General features: G+C 39.2%; 2 protein-coding genes across 10 annotated transcripts; both read right to left on the bottom strand.

The window, feature by feature from the left end:
- Window positions 1-2296: 2296 nt before the first annotated feature.
- il12rb1 (interleukin 12 receptor subunit beta 1) lies at window positions 2297-11385 on the bottom strand. 9 transcript variants are annotated; one of them, XM_047336943.1, is made up of 17 exons: window positions 11172-11384; window positions 10620-10740; window positions 10391-10517; window positions 9406-9534; window positions 8852-8994; window positions 8736-8757; window positions 8531-8602; window positions 7971-8093; window positions 7429-7505; window positions 6696-6930; window positions 6460-6600; window positions 5982-6092; window positions 4847-5002; window positions 4604-4759; window positions 4436-4505; window positions 3754-3829; window positions 2297-2990 (listed from the first exon to the last, which is right to left on the bottom strand). In XM_047336943.1, exons 4-17 carry the CDS (start codon window positions 9437-9439, stop codon window positions 2661-2663), a joined length of 1746 nt encoding a protein of 581 aa, XP_047192899.1. In that variant the 5' UTR covers window positions 9440-9534; window positions 10391-10517; window positions 10620-10740; window positions 11172-11384; the 3' UTR covers window positions 2297-2660. The 9 variants fall into 9 exon arrangements, with proteins under 9 accessions (XP_047192899.1, XP_047192900.1, XP_047192894.1 ...); XM_047336944.1 differs by having other exon boundaries at window positions 8852-8952; XM_047336938.1 differs by lacking the exon at window positions 10620-10740 and having other exon boundaries at window positions 9383-9534; window positions 11172-11385.
- Window positions 11386-17802: 6417 nt separating this feature from the next.
- LOC118318572 lies at window positions 17803-23683 on the bottom strand. The gene is made up of 5 exons (XM_035648353.2): window positions 23408-23683; window positions 21921-22247; window positions 20912-21058; window positions 19482-19525; window positions 17803-19381 (listed from the first exon to the last, which is right to left on the bottom strand). Exons 1-5 carry the CDS (start codon window positions 23475-23477, stop codon window positions 19235-19237), a joined length of 735 nt encoding a protein of 244 aa, XP_035504246.1. The 5' UTR covers window positions 23478-23683; the 3' UTR covers window positions 17803-19234.
- Window positions 23684-26211: the final 2528 nt, after the last annotated feature.

Here is a 26211-nt window from a genome sequence, read left to right as displayed (position 1 = left end):
CCCCTGGGTCTGTACTGGTTCCCATCATGGATGTGCTGTAGGGCTGCTAATAACGATTATTTTATTTCTTTCTTTTTTTTCTTATTTTTTCCAGGCAGTTCATACAGAGTCCAGGAGATCTAAAGACTGTTCACATTTTCACATGTAGATACATATTGGGTACATGCTGATAACAAACATCAATCTGACACTTGCATCCAGCCAGGACTCAGTGAAGTTTTTTCTTCCATCTATTAATAATAATGGTGCTTTCAAAAAAACATACAAATCATAGACAATTAAAATCAGCATAATACGGTTTTCAGGTCACATATCTGTATAAAAAAAGATTTAAAAAGACGATATAAAAAGACGTCATCACATAAAAGCAAGTCTATAGAAATGGGTTCATGTCATTTTTAACGATTATTTTCATAATCGATTAATCTGTTGATTATTTTCTCGATTAATCGATTAGTTGTTTGATCCAGAAAATGTCATAAAATGGTTGTCGATCGTGTTTTCCCAAAACCTCAAGATGATGATTTGATTTGTCCACACACCAAAGATAATCAGTTCACTGTCACAGAGGAGCAAAGAAACCAGAACATATTCACATTTAAGAAGCTGAAATCAGATAATTTAGATTTTTTTTCATAAAAATACATAGAAACCGATTAATCGATAAACAAAATAGTTGGCGATTCATCAAGTAATCGATTACTAATCGATTAATCTGTCGATTATTTTCTCGATTTATTAATTACCCCTTTAACACCAGCAGGGAACAGGCTCAACAACATGCAGGTAATTCAGTGTGAACCATGATGACATTGTGGCCATGTTGTTGTTGTTGTTGTTTTACATACCAAGAAAACTTGGTATGACGTCTTCTACGTCTGCTATTGTGTCCATGCTCGTTTTTTTAAGTTAAAAAAAGAAAAAAAATCAGCAATAAAAGAAAGAACAAATGCTCGCAGGTAATTGATGCGCATGCCATCTTGCTACTCCTGTTTACTTCCGTTGTACATCCTTTCGCAGTTTCCTGCTCTGGTGGCGGCGTCCATGAATTCAATGGAAATCCAGATTCATCAGTTGTCTTCCAACTTTATAAACTCTTGAGTTGTGTTGCCCATATTAGCAGACTATGCAAAGAAAGTATCCACCAGTTATTATCCATTTATTTATTGTAAGGTTAATGGTGAAAATCTGTTACATATACACTTTTTGATACATAAGTCTTGAGTCTTGTTTAAGGCAAGATATATGTGTAAATACATATTTAATTAAGAGTGTGTACATTGAAGAAACAAGTGTCATAGTGCAACTGTACACGCACACACACACACACACACACACACACTCACACACACATACACATACACACAGACACACACACACACATACACACAGACACACACACACACACAAACACACACACAAACACTCACGCCCATACTGACAAACAACCACACCAAACCTACACCCCTGAGTTTAACCACACAGTATGCATGCTGATACATGTAAGTCTTACACAGACTCATTTTGCAATCTCAAGTCCACACGTGTGGAACATAAATGTCTGTACTGTCTTTATGCACACAGTAGTATTGTTTGATAGTATTTTAACCACAAATCACATTTATCAGGTGTTAGCCTACCGCCTGTGGTCGGTATAGCTGATATTGATCTCAGTGTGGTGAGAGAGAAAATACGTGACGCCGTACAAAGGGAAGTTATCAATGATTTTACTCTCTTGAAGCAGGCTTCACACTACATGGGGAAATGAACGTTTCTCTGCTGAGAAATTAATAAAGTGCAGTGCTGTGGGAATTGCAGTAAGTCTGCCATCACTTCTAGCAAATCAACATGACACGTTCTAGTTTTAACAAGGTCGATTGAAACCCACAGAGTTCTCTTTGGTTATGACTAATCTAATCGTTCACCTTGCGTCAGCCACCTTTTTATTCTAAAGGCCATCGTTTCTCTGTTGTGACCACTTCCTGTCACGTGATTACCGCTTCACATTTTCGCTGCTCAGCCTTCACACCCATCGCTTCTTTGTCTCAGATTCCTTTTTTCACTGACCAACAATAGGCCACTGAACTTTAAGTAAAGCTTTTTTTTCTTCTTGTGTACAATTTATTGTTGTTACAGAACACAAGAATGTTAATTTTAGTGTATCTGATCTGTTTGAAGGTTTGATTGTGTTTTATAATATGTCATCAATAAATGTGATCTAGATGTTGTAGGTTTTTGATGTATAGCAGAAAGTTTAGTCAAGGAGACTTGATAAGCAGAACAGGTCAAATAAATATGTATGTCATCACAATTTTATTGTCTGGGAAAAACAAACAAAAAGAAAAAAAATTGTCTGAACAAAGCTTTACCACAGTTTAGAATTAAAAAATGTTTTTTAACAAACTTGCATTGACAAAGCGTGTGACTGGTCAACCCTCCTGCTCTCTTATAGTGGCCTCTTTATGGAAACGTTTTAAAAAAGGAATACACAAACCAATAAATTCTTAGTAACAAGATTTGCTGATATATAATCTTCAAAAAGTTAAAGACTCTCAAAACAAAATTCGATAATCGAGTCTTTCGTATAAGTGAAGAAATGCGTCGACACTTTGTGTAATTTAGTGCTGCGACACATTTAGTGCATCGGGACTTCATCCATTTTAAGGTGAATCTGTCTTCACATCAAAGACCAAGCCATTCCTGTATATCAGCATGGCGAGCTCATTGTCCACCTGGTCCAGATCTGTCGTCTTTCCCTCTCTGGAGCTCCTCGGTGCCTGACCTGCCGAGTCAGGACTGTCATCGCCGCTCCCTCCTGACGACCTTGAATCGCCCCTCTCGGTCTTCTTCACGTCCGTGTCGCTCCCAGCGTCCCACGCTTCTCGGAGGGCCGTGGATTCCTCTGTGTCCTCGGGCACAGACTTCCCCTCCGGATGCAGCTGGAGCAGCATCAGCTCATCATGCAACTCCTCTTTCCCCTCCAGCATCCCCTGATGTAGGTCACACGTCAGTACATGAAACCGAAGATTCAATAGTCAAAGGAGAACAAACTTCACTGTTGCTTGAAACTTCTTTGCTTAGCTTTTGTCTGATTACCGTCTACTGTATACAATACAAATGATCAAAGGAACAGGTCACTGCTTTTTTCTGTTCTTGCTAAGAAATCGCTCTAATGTCTCAAAAACTCAAATAAAGCAGTGCAGAAAGCACAATAGAGGTGGAAAATATTAAAACAATAACTATTAAAACATATCTAACCACTTAAAAATTCACCTTACTCACCATAAAGTGAGCATACGATTTTATTTTCAACGACACTTTTGCTAGAATTTGTAACTTAATTGTGGCTGAATCATAGAAGTTGTAATCTACTTTAACATTTAAAGACTGGAGAAAGACTTTTTGTCTCGTCAGTCGTGCTGTTTTTTTTTTTTAATTTACCCCGTGATTCAGGGTTTGTTTTTTATCATCCCTATAACTAAAGAAGACGCAGATTTGCATAGTTTCAGTTGTGAGTTATCTTTTTAATCACAAAAACACGTCCTTTGAATAGATATACTGAATATAGATGGCACTGGTTTACCTAACACACTCTTTACCATGTCTGAGGAAATTATATCTGCTGTCTGATCAAATTATATTGAATAAATGAATACAGGTGACAGGCTGTCAGGGTTTCAGAAAGAGTAAAAAGTTCCCTAATGATAAACAGTTCTGAGCCCAGATAAAGAGCAGTCTGTGTGAGAGATTCACCTGATGCTCCGGCTGATTGGAGGAGAAATCTGGAATAACAGGTGTCGGCACGGGAGGAAAGATCCTGTTTTTGATTCTGAGTATTGGAAGTAGTAGAAATTGTTTAAATAATCCAAACACCTTTAAAAAAGCTGCCACCACGTACATGAATGAATACAACACATGAACTGTGCTAATGTTCACCGAGGTGGTTTCTTTTTCATAGGGGACAAAAACATCAACGAAATACCAAAATGACACTCTATAATTCCAAAAAGAATATGAAGAAATGAAATGTTGAATTCATGAACAATAAAATGCACCCTTACTCAATTCATTACTCTCTTGGGTTGACTGGTATGGTAAAATGCTAAATGCTTAAATTTAGATGTGACCAAGTCGGTTAATTTGCTCTATTTGTGCTACCGGTACTATAATATGTACACAGAAGCATTTTGGCACAACAGTCGCTTTCATCACAAAAGTAAAACCAGACAAACGAAGAGCATCTTAGAAGATGAAAGAAATTTGGACATCTTCCTGTGCGTGAGTCGTTTATAAAAGTCACGTGGTTTGACTTTTAGAAAAAAAGTCAGAAAGCTTCAACAATCTCCCCACAACGAGAGCACCACAGTGTAGTTCGCATGACTATTAATGTTTACATCCAAAAGTGTAGCATATTTAAAGTATGGAGGTCACCTACCTCTTCAGGACAACGGTGCACATCGTTGAGCCTAAGAAGAACACAAAGAGCAGGCCGAAACTCAACCACGCTGATTTGGGGAGAGTAAAAGGAAAATGAGTTAGCATCCACACGCGGAAAAACAGCAAAGTTGCTTCCACACGACAGCTGATTCTAAAAGTCCAATACCATTCACAGTTTTCGCCTGCAGTGTGCTGACAATCACTGTGGCCGCGGGTCCCGTTCCCACTCGCGTCACTGCGGCCAGGCTGATGTTGTATTTTGCTCCCGGTGTCAACTTTTCCAGATGTAATTTTGTCAGGGAGGCTGATACATTATGGCACTCTAATGAAACAGGGCCGACAATTCAATGTGATGTACTGAAATGTGATACATTTGTAACTAAACAAATACCAGAGGGAGCTTTCACACCTCTTTGCTCATCCTGCGAGCCGAGCTTCACGGTGCACAGCCTGTAGTGTGTGAGGACGCCTCGCCGGTCCACAGAGGCGATCGCTTTCCAGGAAAGGGTAACAGAACTGTGTGTTTTACTCGGAGCAGTGAAATCCTCAGGTGCTGCGCGTGGTTCTGACAAGGAAAAGAAGACATTAGGGTAAAAGCAACCCCACCCCATAATAATACTACTACTACTAATAATAATAATAATAATAAATGGGTTCTATATTGTTTTTTTTACTGTCTTCTTTATGATATTTCATTTATAGCATTGATCTTTTTAAAAGTGTTTCTTGTCGTCTTTTAAAATCAGTTTCACAGTGTTTAATTATCGGCATTTATCGTGTTTCTATTTCCTTTTTAAGTATTATCTCATTGTTTGTCATTGTCTTTTAAAAGTGTTTTCATGGTATTTATTATCAGCATATCAGCTTTTTTACATCTTATTGGTATTGGAATTTTCTAAAATCTTTTAAACAGTATTTAATTGTCAGCCTTTTAATTTGTTTCATCAATTTTTCAAGCAGTTTGATCTGCACTAACCTGTATGGAAGGTGATGAATTGATTGATTGGTTGATTGATTGATTGGTTGATTGATTGATTGGTTGATTGATTGATTGGTTGATTGATTGATTGGTTGATTGATTGATTGGTGGATTGGTTGATTGGTTGATTGATTGATTGATTGATTGGTTGATTGATTGATTGGTTGATTGATTGATTGATTGATTGATTGGTTGATTGATTGATTGGTTGATTGATTGATTGATTGATTGGTTGATTGATTGATTGGTTGATTGATTGATTGGTTGATTGATTGATTGATTGATTGATTGGTTGATTGGTTGATTGATTGATTGATTGATCGATTGATTGGTTGATTGATTGATTGGTTGATTGATTGATTGGCGAGTTTCATTTTCTCACATACAATAAGTTAAAGTCTGTCACCTAAATGTGAAGTATCAAACATTGTAGAAATATTATACATTTGTAAGTAAACGAATGCTCATAGTCACAGTTCCATCCAGTGATGCTGAATGTAGGTTTTTGATTCAGTGTTGGGAACGGTGGGATTGGTGCATGGTTTCTGCGTTTACAGACACTTACCACCCTCTCTAATGTAATAGAGGCACGCTTTAACGGTCCGTGGATTCCCACCATCACATACGTGTTCAAAGTAAAGATAGCCAACATACTCCTTTAACAGAGCCACGCCTCCTGTAACAGAACAGAGAACAGAGCAGCGCATGAAACTGATTTGTAGCAGAGAGCATTATCCCAGGGCAAGTTCGCCACAACAGAATATGAACAAGAGAAAAGTTGATGTGGTGTTTTTTGTAAAAAGGCAGCGGAAATTCCACTGGTTTTGGTTCTGGTTTGCGTGGCCTATATGTCAGTAAACTAACAGCAAAAAATGATGGGGGGTTTTGGATGTCGTGCAACTGTGAATGGAATCTGGTGAAAAGTTTGGCCAAAGATAAATTGTGGCGGATATTTGTTAGAAAAGTTGAAAGTTGAAATTTCACAATTGAAAACTAAACAGAAATCCCTATAGTCTATATCAATAGCAATAGAATGTAATTACTCTTTCGTTCTGTCTTCCTTTCTTGTTTTTTTTTACTCGCTAAAGTTATGATATTTTCTGGCTTTGAAGTTTCTTCTTGACGCTCGTACCACTGCTTGCAAGTTTTCCTGTTGAGTTTGTCAACCAACGGTTTGTCACAAGCTGCCAGGGAGAAAAGAAAAGAACAGCCTTCAACTTCTGCCCAATAGTAAATAATATTTGTCGCACTCAAGAAACACACAAGCACGTGTGCCTACTTTCTAAATTTGCCATAGGTTCAGCCGGTACTTGAATGACGGCTGAAGGAGAACACCCCGCTGCATTTCTGGCGATAACAGAGATGTTGACGGCAGAGTACGTCACATTGATAGTGTATTTGTTTGTGTTGATGTCAATTGTCCTCCTCGCACAAGGACATCCATGAGAAGACTGTGTGTCCGCCACAGTGTAGTTCACTCCTGCTGCTGCCGCCGCTGCTGCACGTGGCATCGGCTGAAGAGCAGAAGAGTCCGCCAGTCAAACACAGGAAACAGCACCAACTCAACAACGCCACAGTTCACATACTGTTGAACCAACTCAGTGAAAAGGAGAAACATGAATCTAAAACAAATTATAACACACATTCAAATTTCAAAGACACCCGATGCTAAAATTCTTGATTAGTTGTACAGAATAACCAATAGAACTCAAAATTATATGCAACTGATTTTCTTAAAAAAACCCAGTAGAATTTAAAGAATTTAAAGGCATATTTTTGTCTGTTACATAAGAAGTTCCACCAGTGAACGGGACAAATGATGGCGACTGTGATAAAAAAAATATTCTGCAAAATGTTCCGGTGGACATTTCACACAGCATGTCACCATTCTGTCTGCGATTCCATCTCCTCTATGTCTCAAATGTGTGTCTTCATTCTATATGCAGCAATTTTGTTTGAAATGGTTGGATGTGTGTGGATGCTTTCGTGTCGTTTCCCCTTCACTGGTTTACCTTCCAGGACAGCGTCACTTCTCGAAAGCCTTTCAAATGTTTTGTTGTCATGGTGACTTCAGGCTCATGTTCAAGCTCTGCAACAGAATGAGAAAATAATAGCGAGCAGTCTGTGTAAGTAAATAGATAAAATTCCTCGTCATCTGATTTTTTTTTTACATCTGAACTTTTCGGTAGAGCTGCATCTGTTCGCAGTTTGCCACCCCTGTGTAAATTTTGAGGAAAATTTTAATAAAAAAAATGCAAATGATGTAAGTTTTGGGTGGGAGTGGTGACACATGTCGAATCATGCCCGAAACAGTCAGGGGGGGATTTGATACTCGTCACTGTTGCAGTGCTCCTTTGTGATTCATTCATGTAAATTGAGAAGACTTTCCTGTCATATCTAGAGCGGCTTAACTTGTGTCGAATGACATAAATCATCACATACAAATTATCTTTAAAAGCAGAATAATGAATTTGAAGTCCAAAGCGCTACCGCATTAAATAAACCATCAAAGCTGTGATACATCCGGTAGTTTTTTGAGCCAACATGAGTTCACCTGCAGGAACAACCACAACTGGAGACCATTTGCTCCACAGCGGGGTTTTAACCTGAGTGGACCGATGTCTGATCTGAACCTGGTAAGCTGAACGCTTCAAGAGATTCACAACAGCCGCCTGGTCTGTACAGATAAAAAAGGAAAACAGACATGTTTTGATTTTCTTGACACTTCAAATTCTGGTAGATTATTGTTTTCCTCTTACATGTTGCAAGTCCTCATATCTAAATTACCAAAAAAAAAGACACTCTATGATTTACAGTGTAAGGTCATAGATCACTTAGTAATGTGCTGTTTAACTTTTCCAGTAAAATCCCAGCAATGCTCAGGAGCTTTTACATTTGGGGGGGGGGGGGGGGGGGGGGGGGGCTTGTTCGCGGTCAAACCGAGCATCTGGTCAAAGTTATACATCATACATAGGGTTGAGTTACAGGTTAGACGGTATGGCCTCAACCAAAAGAGGAGAAATGCGACTCCAGACGAGTCCAAAGTTGTCTAATTTAAATGTTGCGCGAGCTTGGAAAGCCTTCAAATGTCAGACCCAGGTAAACAGAACGTACATTCAGAAGTCACCTCTTCTTTTAGAGTCGGACACATTGAAGTCAGGATCTTTCGAGAGCTGTGAGCAGTCACTGAGGAAGGGAGAAATAAAGCCCAGGAAACATTCAGTGGCCCTCCATGCTTCTAGGCGTATATATAGCCACATCAAGCATACAAAGAATTAGAAAACATGAAATGATCCTGAAAGAACATTTAGGTACTTACATACGGTGGTGTTTGTTAATCTCTGTAAAAAGCATTGCAGGTAAAATTGTTATTTAGTGTGGCAATTTGTGGCATTTAGTGTTGGATTCAGATACAATAGGTTTGGCGGGCCTCACTTTCTCCCATGATTCTGTGGCCGGTCCGTCTCGGCGAAACCAGACCTCGGCTAAAGCCGGATGCTTCCCTGGATTCTTCCACATCAAGGTGAGGTTGTTTTCTGACCAAAACATGGAAATATTTTGTGGTGCATCAAACTTAACTGTTGAGGAGAAGCAAAGAAAATGTGTGTGAGGTTTTTCCCCCCCACCTCTTTTAATGTTACTCATCACGTCGCAAAACAGTGGGTCTCATTTACCAAACATTCTTCAGAAGGAGTCTCTCTTTAAGATCTATTCATATGTACTTGTAGAGTGATGGCATCCCAAGCATCTTGGGGTTTTTTTTTTTCCTGCCATTTCATGGGGATTGGCATGAACTGAACTGGCACATGCTTTGAACCGACAATGGACAATGAGCTTCATCACTGAAACCACATGTGCCAACAATTGTGCGGGGAAGAAATTGAAGAATAAAAACTTAGGAAGATCTTGGTGAATGAGGCCCCACTGCTTTGATCGCCCATACTGCAGGATATAAGTATAAATTACCTATGTGTTCGAGTTCAACAGACCTCCTGGGCGACGTGCAGCTGGAGTTCCCCACATGAGCTTCCACCCAAATGTAAACAGCTCGATATCGAATCAGCAGTTCCTCAATGATGTGATGCCTGGTCGTCTTAATGCCCCCAAATTTTGTTTCACTACAGATCGACGGGCAGGTATGAGCAGAAACAATGAGAGCATCTCACAAGACGTCAGCCACTTGACTGGAGGTTTATATTGACCCCTACAATCCAGATTTTTCTGTCGAGTTTAACATTGTTGAAGAGACAGTTTGACATTTTGGGCAAATTCATGGATTCACTGTCTTCACTTGTCAAGAGCATGCACTTGAGTGGAGTAGTTGTGATGTATTGTCCGACCTAAAGACTCAAAGGCGGAGTGAAAAGCTGGTAACCTTGCCAGGCAGCTGGACTTCTTGCAAGAGAAGTAGCATATTGCCAGGCTCCAAGCTATTCACAGTTTTCAGTCTGTCCCACTTGCAGATGCCAATGTTAAATTCACCGGGAAACACCGGGAAAAAATGAACAAAACCAACCTACCAGCACTTCTAGAGCTCACTAACGTAAGAAAGAGTTTGTCATGCTTAGCTCACTAAGATAACTGCCTCCTTCCATATTTACTGTAAAGACATGCGAGCGCCATCAATCTACGGACTGTCGGAAAGACAGCATTAGCATATTTATCAAAATGTCAAACTATTCCTTTAAAATCATGTTTCAATATACATACTATATTCTATATCATACATTGTCTCATACACTCTATGGTCTTGTTCCAACAACTTCATTCAACTTATTTGATGTGTGAGACTACGTGAATTTAGAAACTTTGCAATAAAAAAATGTAAATGCGTTCATGGTTTTCGCAAAGTTTGAACAATAGTTTGATACGTTCACATAACACATAGAGGGAAAATCCCCAAGGACAATTTATTGGTGGAGCACACATCACTATGTTGAAATATTGCAGCTCAAACACTTTAAGCATACTCACTTAAAGAAAAGGTCAAATGTCACGTTGCTATCAGCGGTGTTGTTCGTGCTCCACTCGCACGTGTAAACTGATCCGTCATCGCTTTCCCTGAAGCACTCAGGACTCGAAGGAGCTTCACATGCTGAACCTTTGGAGAAACAGCATTTTTAAAAATACCCCATTTCTTATCCAATTGATTTTGCGCTTTATTTTACTGGGTTGATCCAGAAATTTAAAAAAATATATTTACATTTTTAGGGATCAGCCACAAACCCGCAGCAATCATCTATAGAGAAGGCAGCAGCTGCAGGGATCTCATTTTAACTGCTATCTTACTTTACATCTACCTCCCCTCTCATCGTGACCTGTTACTGAAAAGCACTTTGTGATTAACTATATATAACATCGATTTTGCCATTCTGATAAGGTTAGAAGACTAAATTTCCAAGTACTGTGAGTCCAAACTAATAAAAAAAAAAAAAACATACTACCCATATAAAGATAACTTGACTGTGTAAAATGTAAGTTCACGCAAAATTAAAGAAGCTGACACCCAAGGCTGCGCGGAGCAACGCAGTGCAGTTGCCATCTGATAGTGGAAACCACAGGAGGTAACCAACATGTTGTGGCGGATATTGCACTTTTACTGTCTAGAAGTTCAATTTCAAGTCTGATAAGCATCAAGCATTGTGTTTTGATATATGTCTCATATTTGTCTGATATTAGTAAGTAAACGAAAAGCCATGGTAAGGTCATTTAAGAAAAGAAAAGGTGAAAATAAAGAGATTACGTGTTCAGTTACCTGTGCCGACAGTTGTAAGAAGCATAAACACAATATATCCATGTAGTGAACTCCAGTGTTTCAAGGTTTCCATCAGGTATAGTGGAAAGTCTAGAAAGTTGAGCCTCCTTACGTGAGTAAGAGTTGTCTGAGTGACTCTTCCTTCATGTAACTCGTTTTCTTTCTCAGAAATGTCACAGCAGTTTCATAAGCAGGTTAGATGTGTTGCAGCAAAACAACGTAGTCAGGGGCGGGGGGGGAGGATGCGTTTGGTTCAGACACAACAACCTTTCTGAAAGTGACAACTCTTTGAAGTCGTTCCGTTGATTTTATTACCCTGTTTTCTGTGGGGGGTTTTCTCCCTACAATTGGTCTAGTTCTCATCAGGCTCCCAGTCAAAGACAAAATAGATGAAACTCAACAATTACAGCAGCAGAGTACACACACTAAACTCTGTCAGCAGCATGCAGGTGATCATGATATTAGATTGGGGTCAATCGGGAGGTTTGAAGGAGGAGGATCAAGTATTTCTATGACACCCAGCCTACTGAAACTACAGTTTGGACTTTTTAATATGTTTAATATCACTTTTTTTCTGTTCCCTGGTCACACTTCTGTGAATCTGTGCTACTTGAAGTACATTTCTGTAATTAGGTGTGTTGTGGGTATTCACAGCATGTTTTTGTCTATGTGTGTGTGTTGCATGAATGCATTTTTCAGCTTTTTTTTTGGATTTGGTCGTGTTGTCATGAACATAGTTATTGGCCGGAGAATAATTTATTAATTCAATTTAGTCATTACAAATTTCACTCATTCTTTTCCTACTACTACATGTCAAAATGTCTGCTGTGGAAAATGTCTGTGGTGGTTCCCACATCCTCAATTTTGCACATTGACTGACATTCCAACCACATTGTAGGTTTTGACCCAGTCTTGTTGTGATTTGGGAAGGTGATTCAAAACCACTTCACTGGCGACTTCTCCACTGTTTCAGAATTGGAAGGAGTCAAAACGCACTACTCACAGCAACAAATATTATACATATTTCAAAGTTATTTAGGCTCGACAGACAAAAGCAGTGAGCGACAATGATTGCGCAAAGTGACTTTGTCCATTTTGATATATAGTCTATACTTATTCCCCATTTACGTCCTAAATGGAGAATGAGTATAGACTATATATCAAATGGACAAAGTCACTGGGTCCAGAAAGCGAAGAAAATGTATAAGTGCCTCAAACCTGTATTCTCACGAATGACCAGCAGAGGGCAACTCAGCTGGTTCCCAAAAGAAGTTTGTTTCTGTAGACCTCTGAGAAAACGACCCTTCTTCTCACTTGATTACAACAACAGACAGTTAAACACTTTCCTGAGGAGTTAATGGTCTTCATCTCGACTTTCAAGTCTTCTTCAATGCAGTGAGTTGGTGTGTGGGGAGGGGTCGGGTGGCTGAAAAGGCAGGGCAAGTCTGAGTCAGGCCGGGATATTGGTTTTAACTGTCTGAGCCCGAACCTGTCGTATGATCATAACATTTGATCAGTTGATGCAACTCACGGTCTGATTTGACAGGAAGCTAACACTTGCGCCGTTCCAGGCAGGGCTTCCGTGCGGCCGTGGCCCTTTTAGAAGATTTGTAGTGCGGCCTGGAACTTCAGTGTCTTTTCGGATACTTTGTTACAACATGTGCACGATGATAAATCCAACATTGAATGACTTTGATGATCATCTTTATCCCGTTTTTCAAGACGTAAAAGGCTACTGTCGTTGTTAGCGGACTTCTAGCTGTCCATCTTGGATACATTTGACGAATCAGAGGCTTTGTTACAGACTTGTACCAATCAGACGCTGTGTTGTCGACTGGTCGGAAAAAAACAACGATTTTACACTGAAAACAGGACCTCTCACTCCTCCTGTTTACTCCTGCTACTACTACTAAAAAAAATGTTCAGCAACCGAACTGTAATATCTAAAAGACAACTGCCCTCCCAGCTAGAGTTGTGATTAATTCCCATCAAACTCCTCCTCATCTTACATCCTCATTTTTATCCCCAATTCCCATTTATATAAATTACAGTTTCATTGTCAAATCACTTGCACTTTCATTTTGCAAAGGTGACTCCTGTTCACTCACATATGTGCATATCACAAAAGTGAGCTGAGAACATGCTTTGATATTGGCACTTCTGAAGCCTAGATTTATTTTGAACTGTTGAAGTATTGAGTTTGAATGGTTATATGTCTGATGTCCTCGTGGCAGCTATGATCAGGTGTGTGAAATTAATCTGAAATATATCATTCCCATTCAGAAATTTTGGAGCAATGAAAGCTCTGAGGTAACAGGTTGTTACGTGTTTACTTTTAGTTATTTTTCTTCTGTCTAAAGAAATTTTCTATGTGGCCTCATGTTTCCCTTCTGGCATTAGGCCTTTGCATTTCCTGTATTAAATTACCCCTGCCTGCTAGTTTGGTAATTGGTGAGCCTCTATGACTTCTAAATGCCGACAGTAATGTTAATATTAGCATCCATGTTGCCATTGCCTGGCAGTGCTGTTCTCACAACTTGACCTCCTGTATACCAGCCTTCTGAGTACACAACTCCCCATGTCACAACTCTGGACTTCCATCGGAAGAAAAAACCCATTTCCAACTCTAGGCGCAAAACAAAGTAACAAACATTTACAAAATCGTATTACTTACACATTGTCTATGAATACACATCCTGTACATTGAGAGATTTTTTTTCAGGGTTAGGATCACATGGATAGAGATACAATTACACATCTCAGCATTTATATTTGTACATAGTTGATAATGGCTTGTCAGATTTTGTACTGTAGTATTTTACTTTTTCCCCCCTTTTTTTGGTGTAAAGGCACTATCCGGTAGCAACAAAAAACATAGTTAACTCCTAAATAAAATACATAATAAAGGATGTGTAAATCTCAATAAATCAACAAACAGCTTGGTAAAAGTTTAAGAACATAATTGTTAAGTTTGTTAAACTCAATGAATGTGTTTATAAGGTTATTATAAATATGTAAAATTTAAATATTAAATTTTACATTACTTTATTGTTTGTTTTTGTTTTTACACACAGCCTTCATCCTTATACTTGTACAGGTAAATAAAGAAGACAGTGTGTGTGTTTGTGTGTGTGTGTGTGTGTGTGTGTGTGTGTGTGTGTGTGTGTGTGTGTGTGTGTGTATGTGTGTATGTGTTTGCAATATTTCTAATAATTTTTTTGTGTCTGTAATCAGCCAACACTGTAATATTTCAATGGTTACATATTGTACCACGAGTTGTCCAACAGATGGTAGTAGAGATAACTCTCTAGCATTGGCAATTTTAGAGTCAGACTTATCATTTCCTAAAGGCTTCTGGAAACTGGCTTATTATTAGCCAGAGTGGTATCACTGTGCGTATAAAAAAAACCTATAGCCTTGTTCAGTATATATACATTTTTTATAAAGGATGAATGATTGTGGGATAACTACTGTATATTATTGAAGCATGCCTGTGTGTGTGTGTGTGCGTGTGTGTGTGTGTTTGTGTTTTTACTTGTACTTATATCTGTGAGAGGAACATTTATGTATAGACCTTACGGAGTGAGGTCATTTTGGGCAAGTGAGGACATTTTGGGCCATAAAAAAATATGTGCCTCAAAGAACAGGTGAGGTTCAGATTGAATTTCATCTGTGGTTCCAGCAGTGTGACTCACTGCCACCAGAGGGCAGTCTCAGCTGCAAGTTTGGCCAAAGGAGGAAGGCATTTCTCTGACTTTTCAGTTGAGCCCAGTGTTAACCAAATCACAAGAAATAAACTCTTTTCACATACCCTACATTCAAATTTGTATATACAGAAAAATATTTACATCATTTCAGTTTTTTGAGAGCTGGCTTGAAACTGATATGTCATGCACTTTCTCAAAAAATGCATTAAACTGTCCTTTTTCTCTCATCAAGACAGTTGGGACAGTGTTGTAGAGGAGTGACCAGTGATCCAAGGGATGTGGAGAAGTGAGAGTGTAGAGATTAATGGACTGTATGTAAGTACAATATTAAGAAAATTGTATTTTGCAGTTTAAAATCTCTCCTGCAGATATCTCAAACAGCGCTTAGTATAATTTAAAGGCGAAATCGGAAATGTGCAAGTTATCACCCCGGCTGGATCTTCATCCACTATGAGGGTTTAGAAGCAGAAAGGGAGTTTGGATGCTTTATTGCATAGTGAGGTAGTTGCATTTGAGCATTCTCTAAAGATGAAATTTGGCTCTGACCAGATAAGATGCATTGCTGACTTGTGAAACCTTCTTTTTTTTACATTCAGACGAGAGGATGCTACTCTTTCTGCTGATGTCAAGTGGAAAACAAGATCTATGTTAACCCCACACCTACAGATCAAAAGCTCTGCAAGTTTCCCCCCACAGAACACCCAGGTCTCAACCAAGGTCAGAGTTAATTATATTTCTTATATCTTGCAACTAATACTTTTGACAAATGACAATATCATAACAAAGGGGAAAAAATCTTATGAAATAATAAACAAAGAATGTCGTAACACATTTTCAGCTATGCATAAATGTGGCCATTGTTTACTGACTGAATCAGATTCAGTGGAATACTTTGTGAAGTCGGTCAAAGAAAAATTGACTGGGCCATTATTCAAATCAGGCTTTCACAAGCAGGCAATCAAAAGGCAACCAAGTGAGGGCAAAGCGGGAAAACGTATGTGATGAAGTTAAATAAAAGTTAGGCAATGGGTCATAACAGAGCAGGCGAGAGAATCAGAAACAACCAGGCTGGATTTCTATGCCCGAGTTACTGAGCCAAGGGCTCCACAAATAAATCTGGGGGGTTGCAAGATGAAAATAGCAATACAAATTTTTTTGTATTTTACACAAATACTGGATGCTTTCACCAGGTCATTATCTAATGCTGTATGTCTGACTTGGAAGAAAGAATAACTAATGAAATAATACAAATAATCGCTCGGATTGAGCCCAGATTAAATACAATGGTGTTGTATTGCCAATACATTGTATTTTACTCCTCCCATTACCAACCCTGTAATCATACTAACATCTTCATAACCATAACTAAACAATCAACACGTTGAGAAACGTCTCCTTGTGGCAGGCAGCATTCATTTCTGTAATTTGATTTTGAAATAATTGTACATGAGTTGTCTATTTATATTTAAAGTGTTTTTAGGCAAATGAGTATATGGCTCTTTATGATTCTAGTGGACCTTTGATGAGGATGAATGTCATGGACTAGCCGTCAATGTGGTAGACATAGTGCCCTTCAGGGGAAGTAGACGTGTTACCAGAAACAAAATACACATTGCCATCACCTGCATTGTTTGTCAATGACAAATTTAAATGTTGCTAGATTGATGCAAAAGATAAAGCAGCACTCTTATGGAAAAATGAGGTTTGGCTGGTTTATGAGAAACCTCGGCACAGGGGAGGTGGGTGTTACACTGTGCAAAGTGCAGGCACGGTATTTGCTTGTGACATTGCAACAAGTATGAGCATGGCAGCAAATAAGCTCACCAAAAAATGCAATGAAGTCAGGTTTCGTATCACTTTCTTTACCCACAAATACTGAACTGATTCCAATATTTGTGTGTGTGTGTGTGTGTGTGTGTGTGTGTGTGTAGAGGGGGGGGCGGGGGGGGGGGGGTTGGCTGATTGAACATCACTTAGCAGAATGATGTATCTGTATGTATTTAGTCTGATAAGGCTAGTTTTAATGCTGGCTGGCCAGTATGCAAATTAAACAATTTGCAAAAAATTAAAGTTACATTTCTAGTTTTTTTGTTATTCAGACTGCTTCAGAAATGATATGCATGAGTTGTTTTGAAGTCTTTTTTATGCTGGCAGATTTTGCAGCATTGTTTAAGAATTGAAACTATACTTTTTTAGCTAGAGGAAACACAGATCTGATCTTAACTTCCTGTTTGTCTTTGTCTCATAGTTATGAAGATAAGTCATATGGAAAAGCAAACCTGTCTAATGATCGACACTGTGACTGAACAGCTGTAAATCAAACTTAAGTTCTTAATTCCTAAATCAATTGGTTTTAATTTTGCAAAACTCACAAGACAACATTCAACCTATGTTGACTTAAATCGCATGTTTAAGACAACGGTGAAACATTTTAAAGTTACATTACATTCATTTCAAATGATTTACAGTACTGTACAGAAAAAAATAGGAGAATCATTGTGTTTTACCTCGACCCCAACAGATGCAACAATTTTTTCACTTGAGGTTTGTTGTGTGTAGTGATTTGAATAAACATAAATTTGTAAAGAAATATGCACCAGTTAAGTGAATCAATAATCAAAGAATCTACATGCCTTTAATGTAGATCATGTAAAATGTTTTCTTTTCACTATCAAAAGACTCAAAAATAAGTATATAAAAGAAAAAGGGTGAAATATCTGGGGTTTACGCACTTCAAAAAAAAAAAGGCCGCCCATTTAAATAAGAATTTCCATTACTGTGAAATGAAACTGAGTGAATAAAGGTATTTTAGTAAGAAAAGAAAAAAAATCAGCTTTGTTCAGCTTGTTGTCATCATGTTGAACTGACCTAACATTTGCCACATGGGGCCCTGCATGCAGGAATGAAACACCAATGAACACAAGTACCAAAAAAATAAAGGTTTATTATTTTTAGACATTCAAATGAGTGCAAATAATGTTCGCACTCAAGGAAGAAACAGTTTAGCGATATAAAAAATATTAAACTTGGTACCATGGTAGGTTTCAAATTTTCTTTTCTTTTCCGCTTTTCCGAGCAGTGTGTGTTTGGTTTCATGTCACTGTGACCAACCGTTTGAAAAACCACTGTCTTAATTAACTGTCTCAGAGGGTTATTTCCCTTCTCGAATAACAACCAACATGTGATGTGAATAAACAACTTACTTGTCCGACACTGACAGATGCGTTGAGTGACTTTAACACACTTCAAAACTCGATGACACAACTAAATCAACAATTCGACAGACAGATCTACCAAAAACGTACTTCCGATGCCATGCAGTGGAAAATGGTGCCGAGATAGTGTCCGATAGTTGTTGTGCGTGTGAAACTGGTGGGACAGTGTCAAGGGAAAATCACACAAGTGATTCGTGAACATACAGTACCGTTGAGCTACAACCAGCTCATTATTTGCAATTGAAATTTCACCATGTCTCTGTTTCATTTAGTTTTTGTTCATTTTAAAAACCTGAAAAATGAAGGAAAGCTGATCACTCAAAACTGTGATGAATACATTGACAGAATGGAATCTGAAACCTGAAAACCAAAGGGAGCAGGCAAAGGCATCCCACCTCCTCACTAACAAATAAAAAGTATTAATAATCAAGTCAGATATGTCACTTCGTTGAAGTTCAACACTGTGGTCCAAATTTAATCTGCGGGCAAAAGCCAAAGAGAGACAGATTTTCATTTTGTCAGTTAGTTCTGAAGACTGAACACGCATCAGTCCGAACGATCTAAATGTTTTGAAACGCAGCCGAAATATGCAGTTTCATTTTTAGAATGCAGGTCAAAAAGGCTCAGATTCTTCTAAAGAAATTTGACGCCGAAGTTTTCATTAAATTTGGTCGTAACAATGGAGACACTTGTTATGGGATCAGTTAAAGAAATATAGAATTTCGCCACACGAGCCCTTCGAGAGTCTGGGGGCCGGATGCGTCCAGAACGAATAAAGTGCAAACAATACCAAACCAAATCAAACCAAACCGTTGGTGTATTATCGTGACACACACTGTGTCTGTGCCGGCTCTTGGGTTGCCGCGGCAACTGTCTACATTTAATCTAGCAAACACCAAAAAACTAAGTGGGACCTAACATAATAATGACCCTCTGGCATGAAGTCTTGGGTTTGCTTTCCCCTCAGAGCTCCATTGTTTGTGATTTATTACACGCCGGGAGTTTCCATGACTCAATTACAAAAAGAAGCAACTGCCACTCTTACGAGCGATACATTTCTAGATTCTGTCAACAGTATGTAAGTCATCGGCCAAACCATTGCTCAGACCAAGAACGGTTCACATTCAGCCGAGCATCACATTTATCTCTTCTCCGGGAGATAGCTGACATTCGCGTACTCGGTGTCATTTGGGTCGATGTCCAACACGGCAGACGGTCTTTGGGCAAAGTCCAGGACGCTGTAAATGAGTGAGGGTGGCGCCGCGCTGTAGGACCCCTCAACTCTTCCCTGCAAAGACGGTTAGAGGAAAGCTGAAGAAGTTCTGCAAGTATTGACTTTGACGTGTTGTCAGGCTTCAAAAGTGGGAAACAACGAGAGGTCTTCTTACCTGCACAGTGGGATTAGAGTTCTGTTGTTGTGGTTGTTCTTTGTCTGCATGAGGAGCACAAGGGGTGAAATGTCAGTCAGCGTCAGAAATCGTTCAGTTCGTCTCCTTGGAGGAATAGTTGGAACTCTTTGCAAATAAGCTTAGTAATTGTCTTGCTGTGAGTTGTATGGTTTTGTCATCAAAATGCCCTCTCTCCCAGATTCGGCACCATCTCACAACTGATGTACAAATATATCTGCGAATACCATTGCTCGGTGACCATATCTGGAAACCTAGCTGGAGACGCTGCACCGAAGGCCTTGTGAAAAAACATTGGATGAGAAACTGTTATTGTCTGCGTTTCTGTTTTTGTGTGAGCCTGACAAGCTCTCCCCCCCCCCCCCCCCCCCCCCCCCCCCCCCCCCCCCCTGCTTTCATTCTTAAGCTAAGGTACGGTAATGAGCTGCCAAATTCCATTCTTGACGCACGGACATGAGCGTGTCACGACACCCAGCGGACATGTTTTTTGTTGAATTGTGCAGACATTAACGTGTTCATCCCGCTGCAGTCTGACTAAGTCTGACGTGTAGCTCTCGTACACGACTACGCCACTTGCATGAGCTTGTAACGGCGTTATCCTCTTGTGCTCTGGCAGTGCAAATGAGCTCGACATGGCAGGAGAGTCTATCTCCACCATCTGTCAGTTTGCTGAGTTGTGATATTGTCTCAGTCGAAGACTCAGAGCGGTGCTATCTGTGGACGGCGTCGGACAAAGTGAGCATACACAGGAGCGCACCGTCAGCGAAAGCCTGCATTTGTATATACATACGGGAAAATCATCAAATGTGGTCTCTGCGGTTAACTGGGGCTGTCAGATATTTTTAAGCTGCAATGTTCCTACTCAAACTAGGCCATGATAGTGAGCAAATAATGCAAGCTTCTTTTTTTTTTCCCTTTACACCCTCCAGTGATAGTGCTCTGAGGGAGGACTTTGTTTCAAAAGCTGTGAATCATCAAAAAGGATGTGAAACTGTAATCTGGTTTGCATTTTTGAGCATCTTACCACACAACTGCACATATTTTCCACTGAATAACAATGCTCGCTTGAAAGAAATCTTTTAGAAAGTTCCCCTCGCCGTAGCCCCGAATAGGTAGTCTCACTACAAGTCCCACTACAACCTTGGATTTGATTTGGCTGAATTATCAGGTCAAAGATTAACACTTTGTATTTTTGATTTTAAGAGCTCGGCTGTCACTTGTGTACTGCATACAGACTTAACTCACCGAAATTACATGCAACCAACAGGTGGTGTAAGTCAACATCGAGAGGCATATCCCAACAAATGACACAACACAAAAACCCAGAGAACCCGGATTTGTCAGCAATGCCAGACAAGTAAAACAAACACAAATAAGAAGATCTTTTCTTTTCTTTTTCTTTTTTTTTTTACCTTTGTCTCTCACGAGACACCAGATCAGCAAGAGAAGTACTGCAGCCAGTAGCACGACCACAAGGATAGTGATGATGTGATAGAAGGAGAAACTGGAACTCCCACTGTCTTTTGTGAGTGTTGTGATGTTGGTTTGCAGTGGAGAAACTGTGGGAGTCAAAGGGAAATTATGAAAATATGTACTCTCATCGCTTTGCCGAAAAAAACAAAACAGAAAATATCTTTTCGATGTCCTTAACGAGTTGTGCTATGGCAAGGAGAGATGTAGCACTGGATTGGCCAACAGTATCTCACGTGTGACTCAACACCCTGTCTCTCACTAATTCCAGTCTTTCCTTTGAAAGTTAATGAAATCTTTTAAAAAGGTCACTATATATATATATATATAACCTACATCTGAGGAGGATTAGATATTTGGCTGTAGAGATATTTCAGTCTGGGCTTTCGTACAGACTAACATATCTCAACAACTAATGGACAGATTGGCCTGAAATGTGGTTCAGACACCCAAGGTGTTGAGAGGATGTGTCCTTGAGAATTTGGTGAACCGCTGATTTTTTTTTTCTTTTTCTCTAGTGCCTTCATGAGCTCAAAACTCAAAACCATTCATGGAAATTTGGTTCAAATATCCATGCTACCCTCTGACTTTAGTGGGATATTCTTGCAGCAATGCTTTGACAATATGAAACGAGACAACTAAATATTTACCTCATACCATGGTATCTAGCTTTTTAATAATTGTGGTTGTAGCAGACCTGAATATAAGCAAATTAATGAGCAGGATTGCAAAATGGCAATGTAACAATATTGTTGGCATGCTATTGATTTTACTGCAGTAAAATGAATACAGTGTTATTCATCTCAAATATGTATAAAATACAGCTGAATGGATCAACGAAATTCAGGTTGTAAAACCTTGATGTATTTATAGTGTATGAATTTATATATTTGCTTTATATTTGTGTCATTTCTTGTAGGTGTAGCATATAATGATGAAGTGGGACTTTACCTGTGTTGCTGCTGTTCTCTTTTTGGACAAACACCTGAACCTTGTTACTTTCTTTGGGTGGTCCTGAGTTTATGAACAAGCTGGCCCAATAAATTCCACAGTGATCTTGTTGGAGTTTAGTGATGTGGTACTGTACAGAACTATTCTGGTGAATGTCCAAAACGACTCCCCCAGAGCAACCTTTGTTCTTTGAGCATTCCGCAATCTTTTTCATTCCTGGTCTATAAACTGCAAAATGACTGTTATTATTGATGACGGTGTCGTCAAATGTAAAATGAAGGGTGACGTTGGTGCCAAGGATCCCAGTGACCTCTGCTTGCCTCAGGCCTGTGTGAGGATAAAACAAGAGATGTGCATGAGTGGGAGGATACAATCATCACTACTTACTGTAAAGGCAAAAAAGCGGCCCACAGTAACTGTGCTGTGGCTGTGTAGTTAATGCTCTCTGAGTGAACTACGACTACTACTTTGTTATTCTGTGTGCTTGAAACTGCTACTTACTACACTTACTATATTTGCTTAATGAGGAAGTAGTTCAAAAAAATGGGTTTTCCGGACATTCATTTCTGTTTTTTTACTTTATAAGAATGTATGGGATTTGGTGTAATTATACTACATTTAAATCACATATTGATATTATTAATACAAAACTAGAATTATTTATTTAGTATAAATATAGGTAGGCTGGATGTACAGATGTCGCCAAGCAGTACCCTGCAGCTTATTCCTATGAAATTTGAACCATAAATGGTAAAAGTGAAGTTTATTTTCTTTCAAAAACACACTTTTAAGTAGACAAAACAGCTGACAGATTATTTCATCTTCCCGCGAAGAGTATTCCAGCGCTAAGTGCACAATCTTTCTTTCTTTCACAATTTTTGGCCTGAAAATGTTAAAGCCTTTTTCTCAACTTGTGTAGTGTCAGCATGTTTTCACTGCATGTGAACATAGTACATAGTATGTACCAAACTTTTAATGAAACCTTGAGGGCATTTCACAAACTGGGTATCCCATCTGTTTTTAGGACACATAATACAAGGCAGACTTTGTTTTACTTAAAACATTTAAGGCTAAAATTTGAATTCATTTGGATATTTTTGCAGGGATCATTTCACTGTCATTTCAAACAATCACCTTAAAGTAAATGCATTTGTGTTAGATGATTCCACATTCAATGTCTCAGTGAGCATTAATAAGTGTTTTTTAACGAGATGAAATGTCTGTGAAGATTCATCCTTGTCATCCATGCCATGGTCATCCAAGGAATGTAGAATCCAGGGCAACTGGACTTGGTCGAACAACAACACAAACCCGGCAAATACATTTGTCCCGTTTCACTTCCGTGACTGTGGCAAAACGATGTATAATTGTAAAAAAAAAAGATAAACCTTTTTAAAAACAGGCACTATGACATGAAAGAACAAAGAAATACAAAAATCAGTCAAATGTCACAGGGTAAAACGTCGGTAATGAAGAAGATCGCTTACCTTTGAAAACCACGTGTGCTGTGGCGAACAAAACCAACCCGAGTGACTTTGTGACAATGTTGGCAACCATGGTAGAAGAAATGCTTTGCTTACAGGCCTGGCGAGATTGGCCCTGGAGTCTCTGATCGTGCTGAATGATTATGGGCTGCCCCCTGTGTGTTGGATCCTTTCGTTTAATTCTTCTTGCCAAAGAGCAGTTTGTGTGCCTGACAGGAGGAAACTGTCGACAGGAACCAGCACAAACCCCGATTTATACCGACAGCATCATAAGCACCTCCTGTCACGGAAGAAAGTGGTTCATGGACATGTGGTGCAGACTGAGGGGAACTGTGTTGTCACTCACACGGTACTTGCAAATTTAGCAGGAGCAAATCGTTTCCTTCCAATTTAAAGCAAACACTTTACCCACAGGAGAAAAACTAAGCTCACCATACAGTGGTTATGGGTTGGATTTTCTTTCTGCTGCCAATAACCCCCTGTCAATAGTTTTGAGCTGGGGCGTTTAAGCTGTTTTCTTTATCCATCATACTGGAGTTCACCAGTACAGTCAGTGACTGTGAACAACTTTGTTTTAAAGATTTAGTTCACTTGAATTGCAAAAGAAAAAACCCCCTACATTACTATTCTTAGACTAGTTTCGGTTTTTGTCTGCTGAGGCTTTTCAGATCTCTTTTGACTATGTAACTTTTCTTCTGCCCCAAGCACAAAGAGAGCCGTGTTCCCATTCAGCCACCTCTGTAGCACTACTGCATTGTACGACATGAGCTACCAGGCCAAATTGACTATATGTGTGATTGTGAGTGTGAATTATTGTCCATGTCGGGCCTGCAAAAGACTGGAAACCAGTCCAAAGTGAGCTGGCACTGGCTCCGACCTTATAAATGATGAGCTGGTATAAATGATGGGAGCCCAACATTTTAGTCCGGGGTTACGCACGGCTGTTTCCTCACAGATGAGCTCAAGCGGCAACATCTTATTAGCTGCAGTTTTGCAGATTATCATTTATTGCTTTTCAGGTCTGACTCATGCAGATCAGTCCCTCTTTTTGAATAAACCCGTATTTATATACGATAAAAGTCATTTTTGTTGATATTATTTTATCAATGTCTGTCCTCGCAAACTGTCTTGTTAGCAACTATCCAGATTGTGGACAAGTAAGATAAATTGTTGTGATGTTGATTCAATATTGGTAAAAATCACACACACACACACACACACCACACACACACATAGCAACACTTTAACCACACCACAGCAGAGGAAGTTGGGGGCTTTAAAAGAAACACACCGTCAGTGTATGGCTCAGGGGGTATTTTGTTGGTTGGATGTGGTTTCAGTGGTTTATGGAAGCGGCCATTTCCTTGCAGCTCCTGCTCTCAGTCTTCCCACTGGAACACCACTGTAAACTCAGCATGATTGTGCAGAGGGAGACCCTGCGTCTTAAACCACAAAAGCAGATGACTCAGGTGTAAGGGGCCTACAATTGGAAGTGATGTAATGCCCCTTCTTTAAATCACAGCCATGCTGGAGACCTTCAGAGTGTGTAAAGCGCGGACACAGTTGAATGTGTTTTCAAATGCAGCACACAGCTGCTGCATATGAAAGCAATATTGAGTAACTGATAAATGTAAATCTTTCTAAATCCACACAGCTTGTGGCTGCGGACAAAACTGACAGTAAAGAAACCAAAAAAATTACCACAAAGAGACAAACACGACAGCACATTGTCATAAAATGACCAAAGGCCGATTGTCTCACAATGAGTACAGCATGTTTTTGTACAGGTGAGTTTACTTTTCACTGGCATCTCATCTCTTTCAGTCCTTCATCCCCTTTGTTCAATATGATATAAATACTGCAGTCACATTGAAAATAATCCTACTATGCTTCTGATTGGCTAACTACACACTTTGGCCAATATCTCGTGTGTGTTAACAGTGTTATTGTCGTTTGTGCAGACCCTTGTTGGGGACATATCATAAGTGAAGACTCCCATTTGCTTGTCCTTTTATTTAAAATAACAGTGAGTAGTTTGAGGAATACGCTTGGTTTTGCTCTATAATGACAACACTGTAGGAAAAGTGTTTTTATCTGTGTATTTGCTATAATGTAATACAACAGAGGACCACAGATCACAAACATCCATCAGGGGTCAACGTGTCCAACCAGAATGCTTATTAGTGCTTTTAAATGTTTCACCTTCTCTGATTTTTCCCCCTTTAATACCCTATTTTCTTATCTCTGGTCTTACTTACACTTTTTCTAGCATTTTTGATTTTTTTCTTTATTTTATCTTTACCTTTTCACATCTCTTTTAGCGTCTTATTATTCTATGTTTTTCCTTTTCACATCTCTTTAAGTGGTTTATTATCTTTGACTGATCTTCCTACTTTTCACATCTCATTTAGCATTTCATCTTTCTCTTTCTAATCTATTTCAATATTTTCAATCAATATATTTTTCTGTATTTACAGGCCCTGACGTGATTATACCACTGGCACCATTGCATTTCTACGCCATCTTGTGGACTTAGGTATATGAAGCAGAACACTTGCAAAGCCTCTGACACGTGATTACACACACACACACACACACACACACACACACACACGCACGTTTTCCTCTCCCACACTCAGAAACAGAAACACACTAGTACACACTTACATACTCACATTTATTGTCGCTCATTTCCCCTGTGATGTTATGTATGTTGTTAGGGTCCCTGTGCAAGTCCAGTGGCATTTTGAAGCGGCATCTATTTGTGTTCATGTTCACTTTACAGTGTTTTTGTGTGGTTTCGTATT

Source organism: Scophthalmus maximus, chromosome 13 (genome assembly GCF_022379125.1).
Source record: "Scophthalmus maximus strain ysfricsl-2021 chromosome 13, ASM2237912v1, whole genome shotgun sequence".
NCBI lineage: Eukaryota > Metazoa > Chordata > Actinopteri > Pleuronectiformes > Scophthalmidae > Scophthalmus > Scophthalmus maximus.
This window is presented reverse-complemented; position numbering and strand designations above follow the sequence as displayed.

Coding starts and splice junctions, on each gene's coding strand:
- LOC118318572 (XM_035648353.2), bottom strand. CDS start 23,477: ATGGTTGCCAACATTGTCACAAAGTCACTCGGGTTGGTTTTGTTCGCC. Junction 22,248..23,407: donor AGCACACGTGGTTTTCAAAG/GTAAGCGATCTT, acceptor ATCCTCACACAG/GCCTGAGGCAAGCAGAGGTC. Junction 19,526..20,911: donor GTGTCTCGTGAGAGACAAAG/GTAAAAAAAAAA, acceptor CTCCTCATGCAG/ACAAAGAACAACCACAACAA.
- il12rb1 (XM_047336938.1), bottom strand. CDS start 11,244: ATGGAAACCTTGAAACACTGGAGTTCACTACATGGATATATTGTGTTT. Junction 9,535..10,390: donor ACATTTGACCTTTTCTTTAA/GTGAGTATGCTT, acceptor GTCGATCTGTAG/TGAAACAAAATTTGGGGGCA. Junction 6,931..7,428: donor AAGTGACGCTGTCCTGGAAG/GTAAACCAGTGA, acceptor TCTGCTCTTCAG/CCGATGCCACGTGCAGCAGC.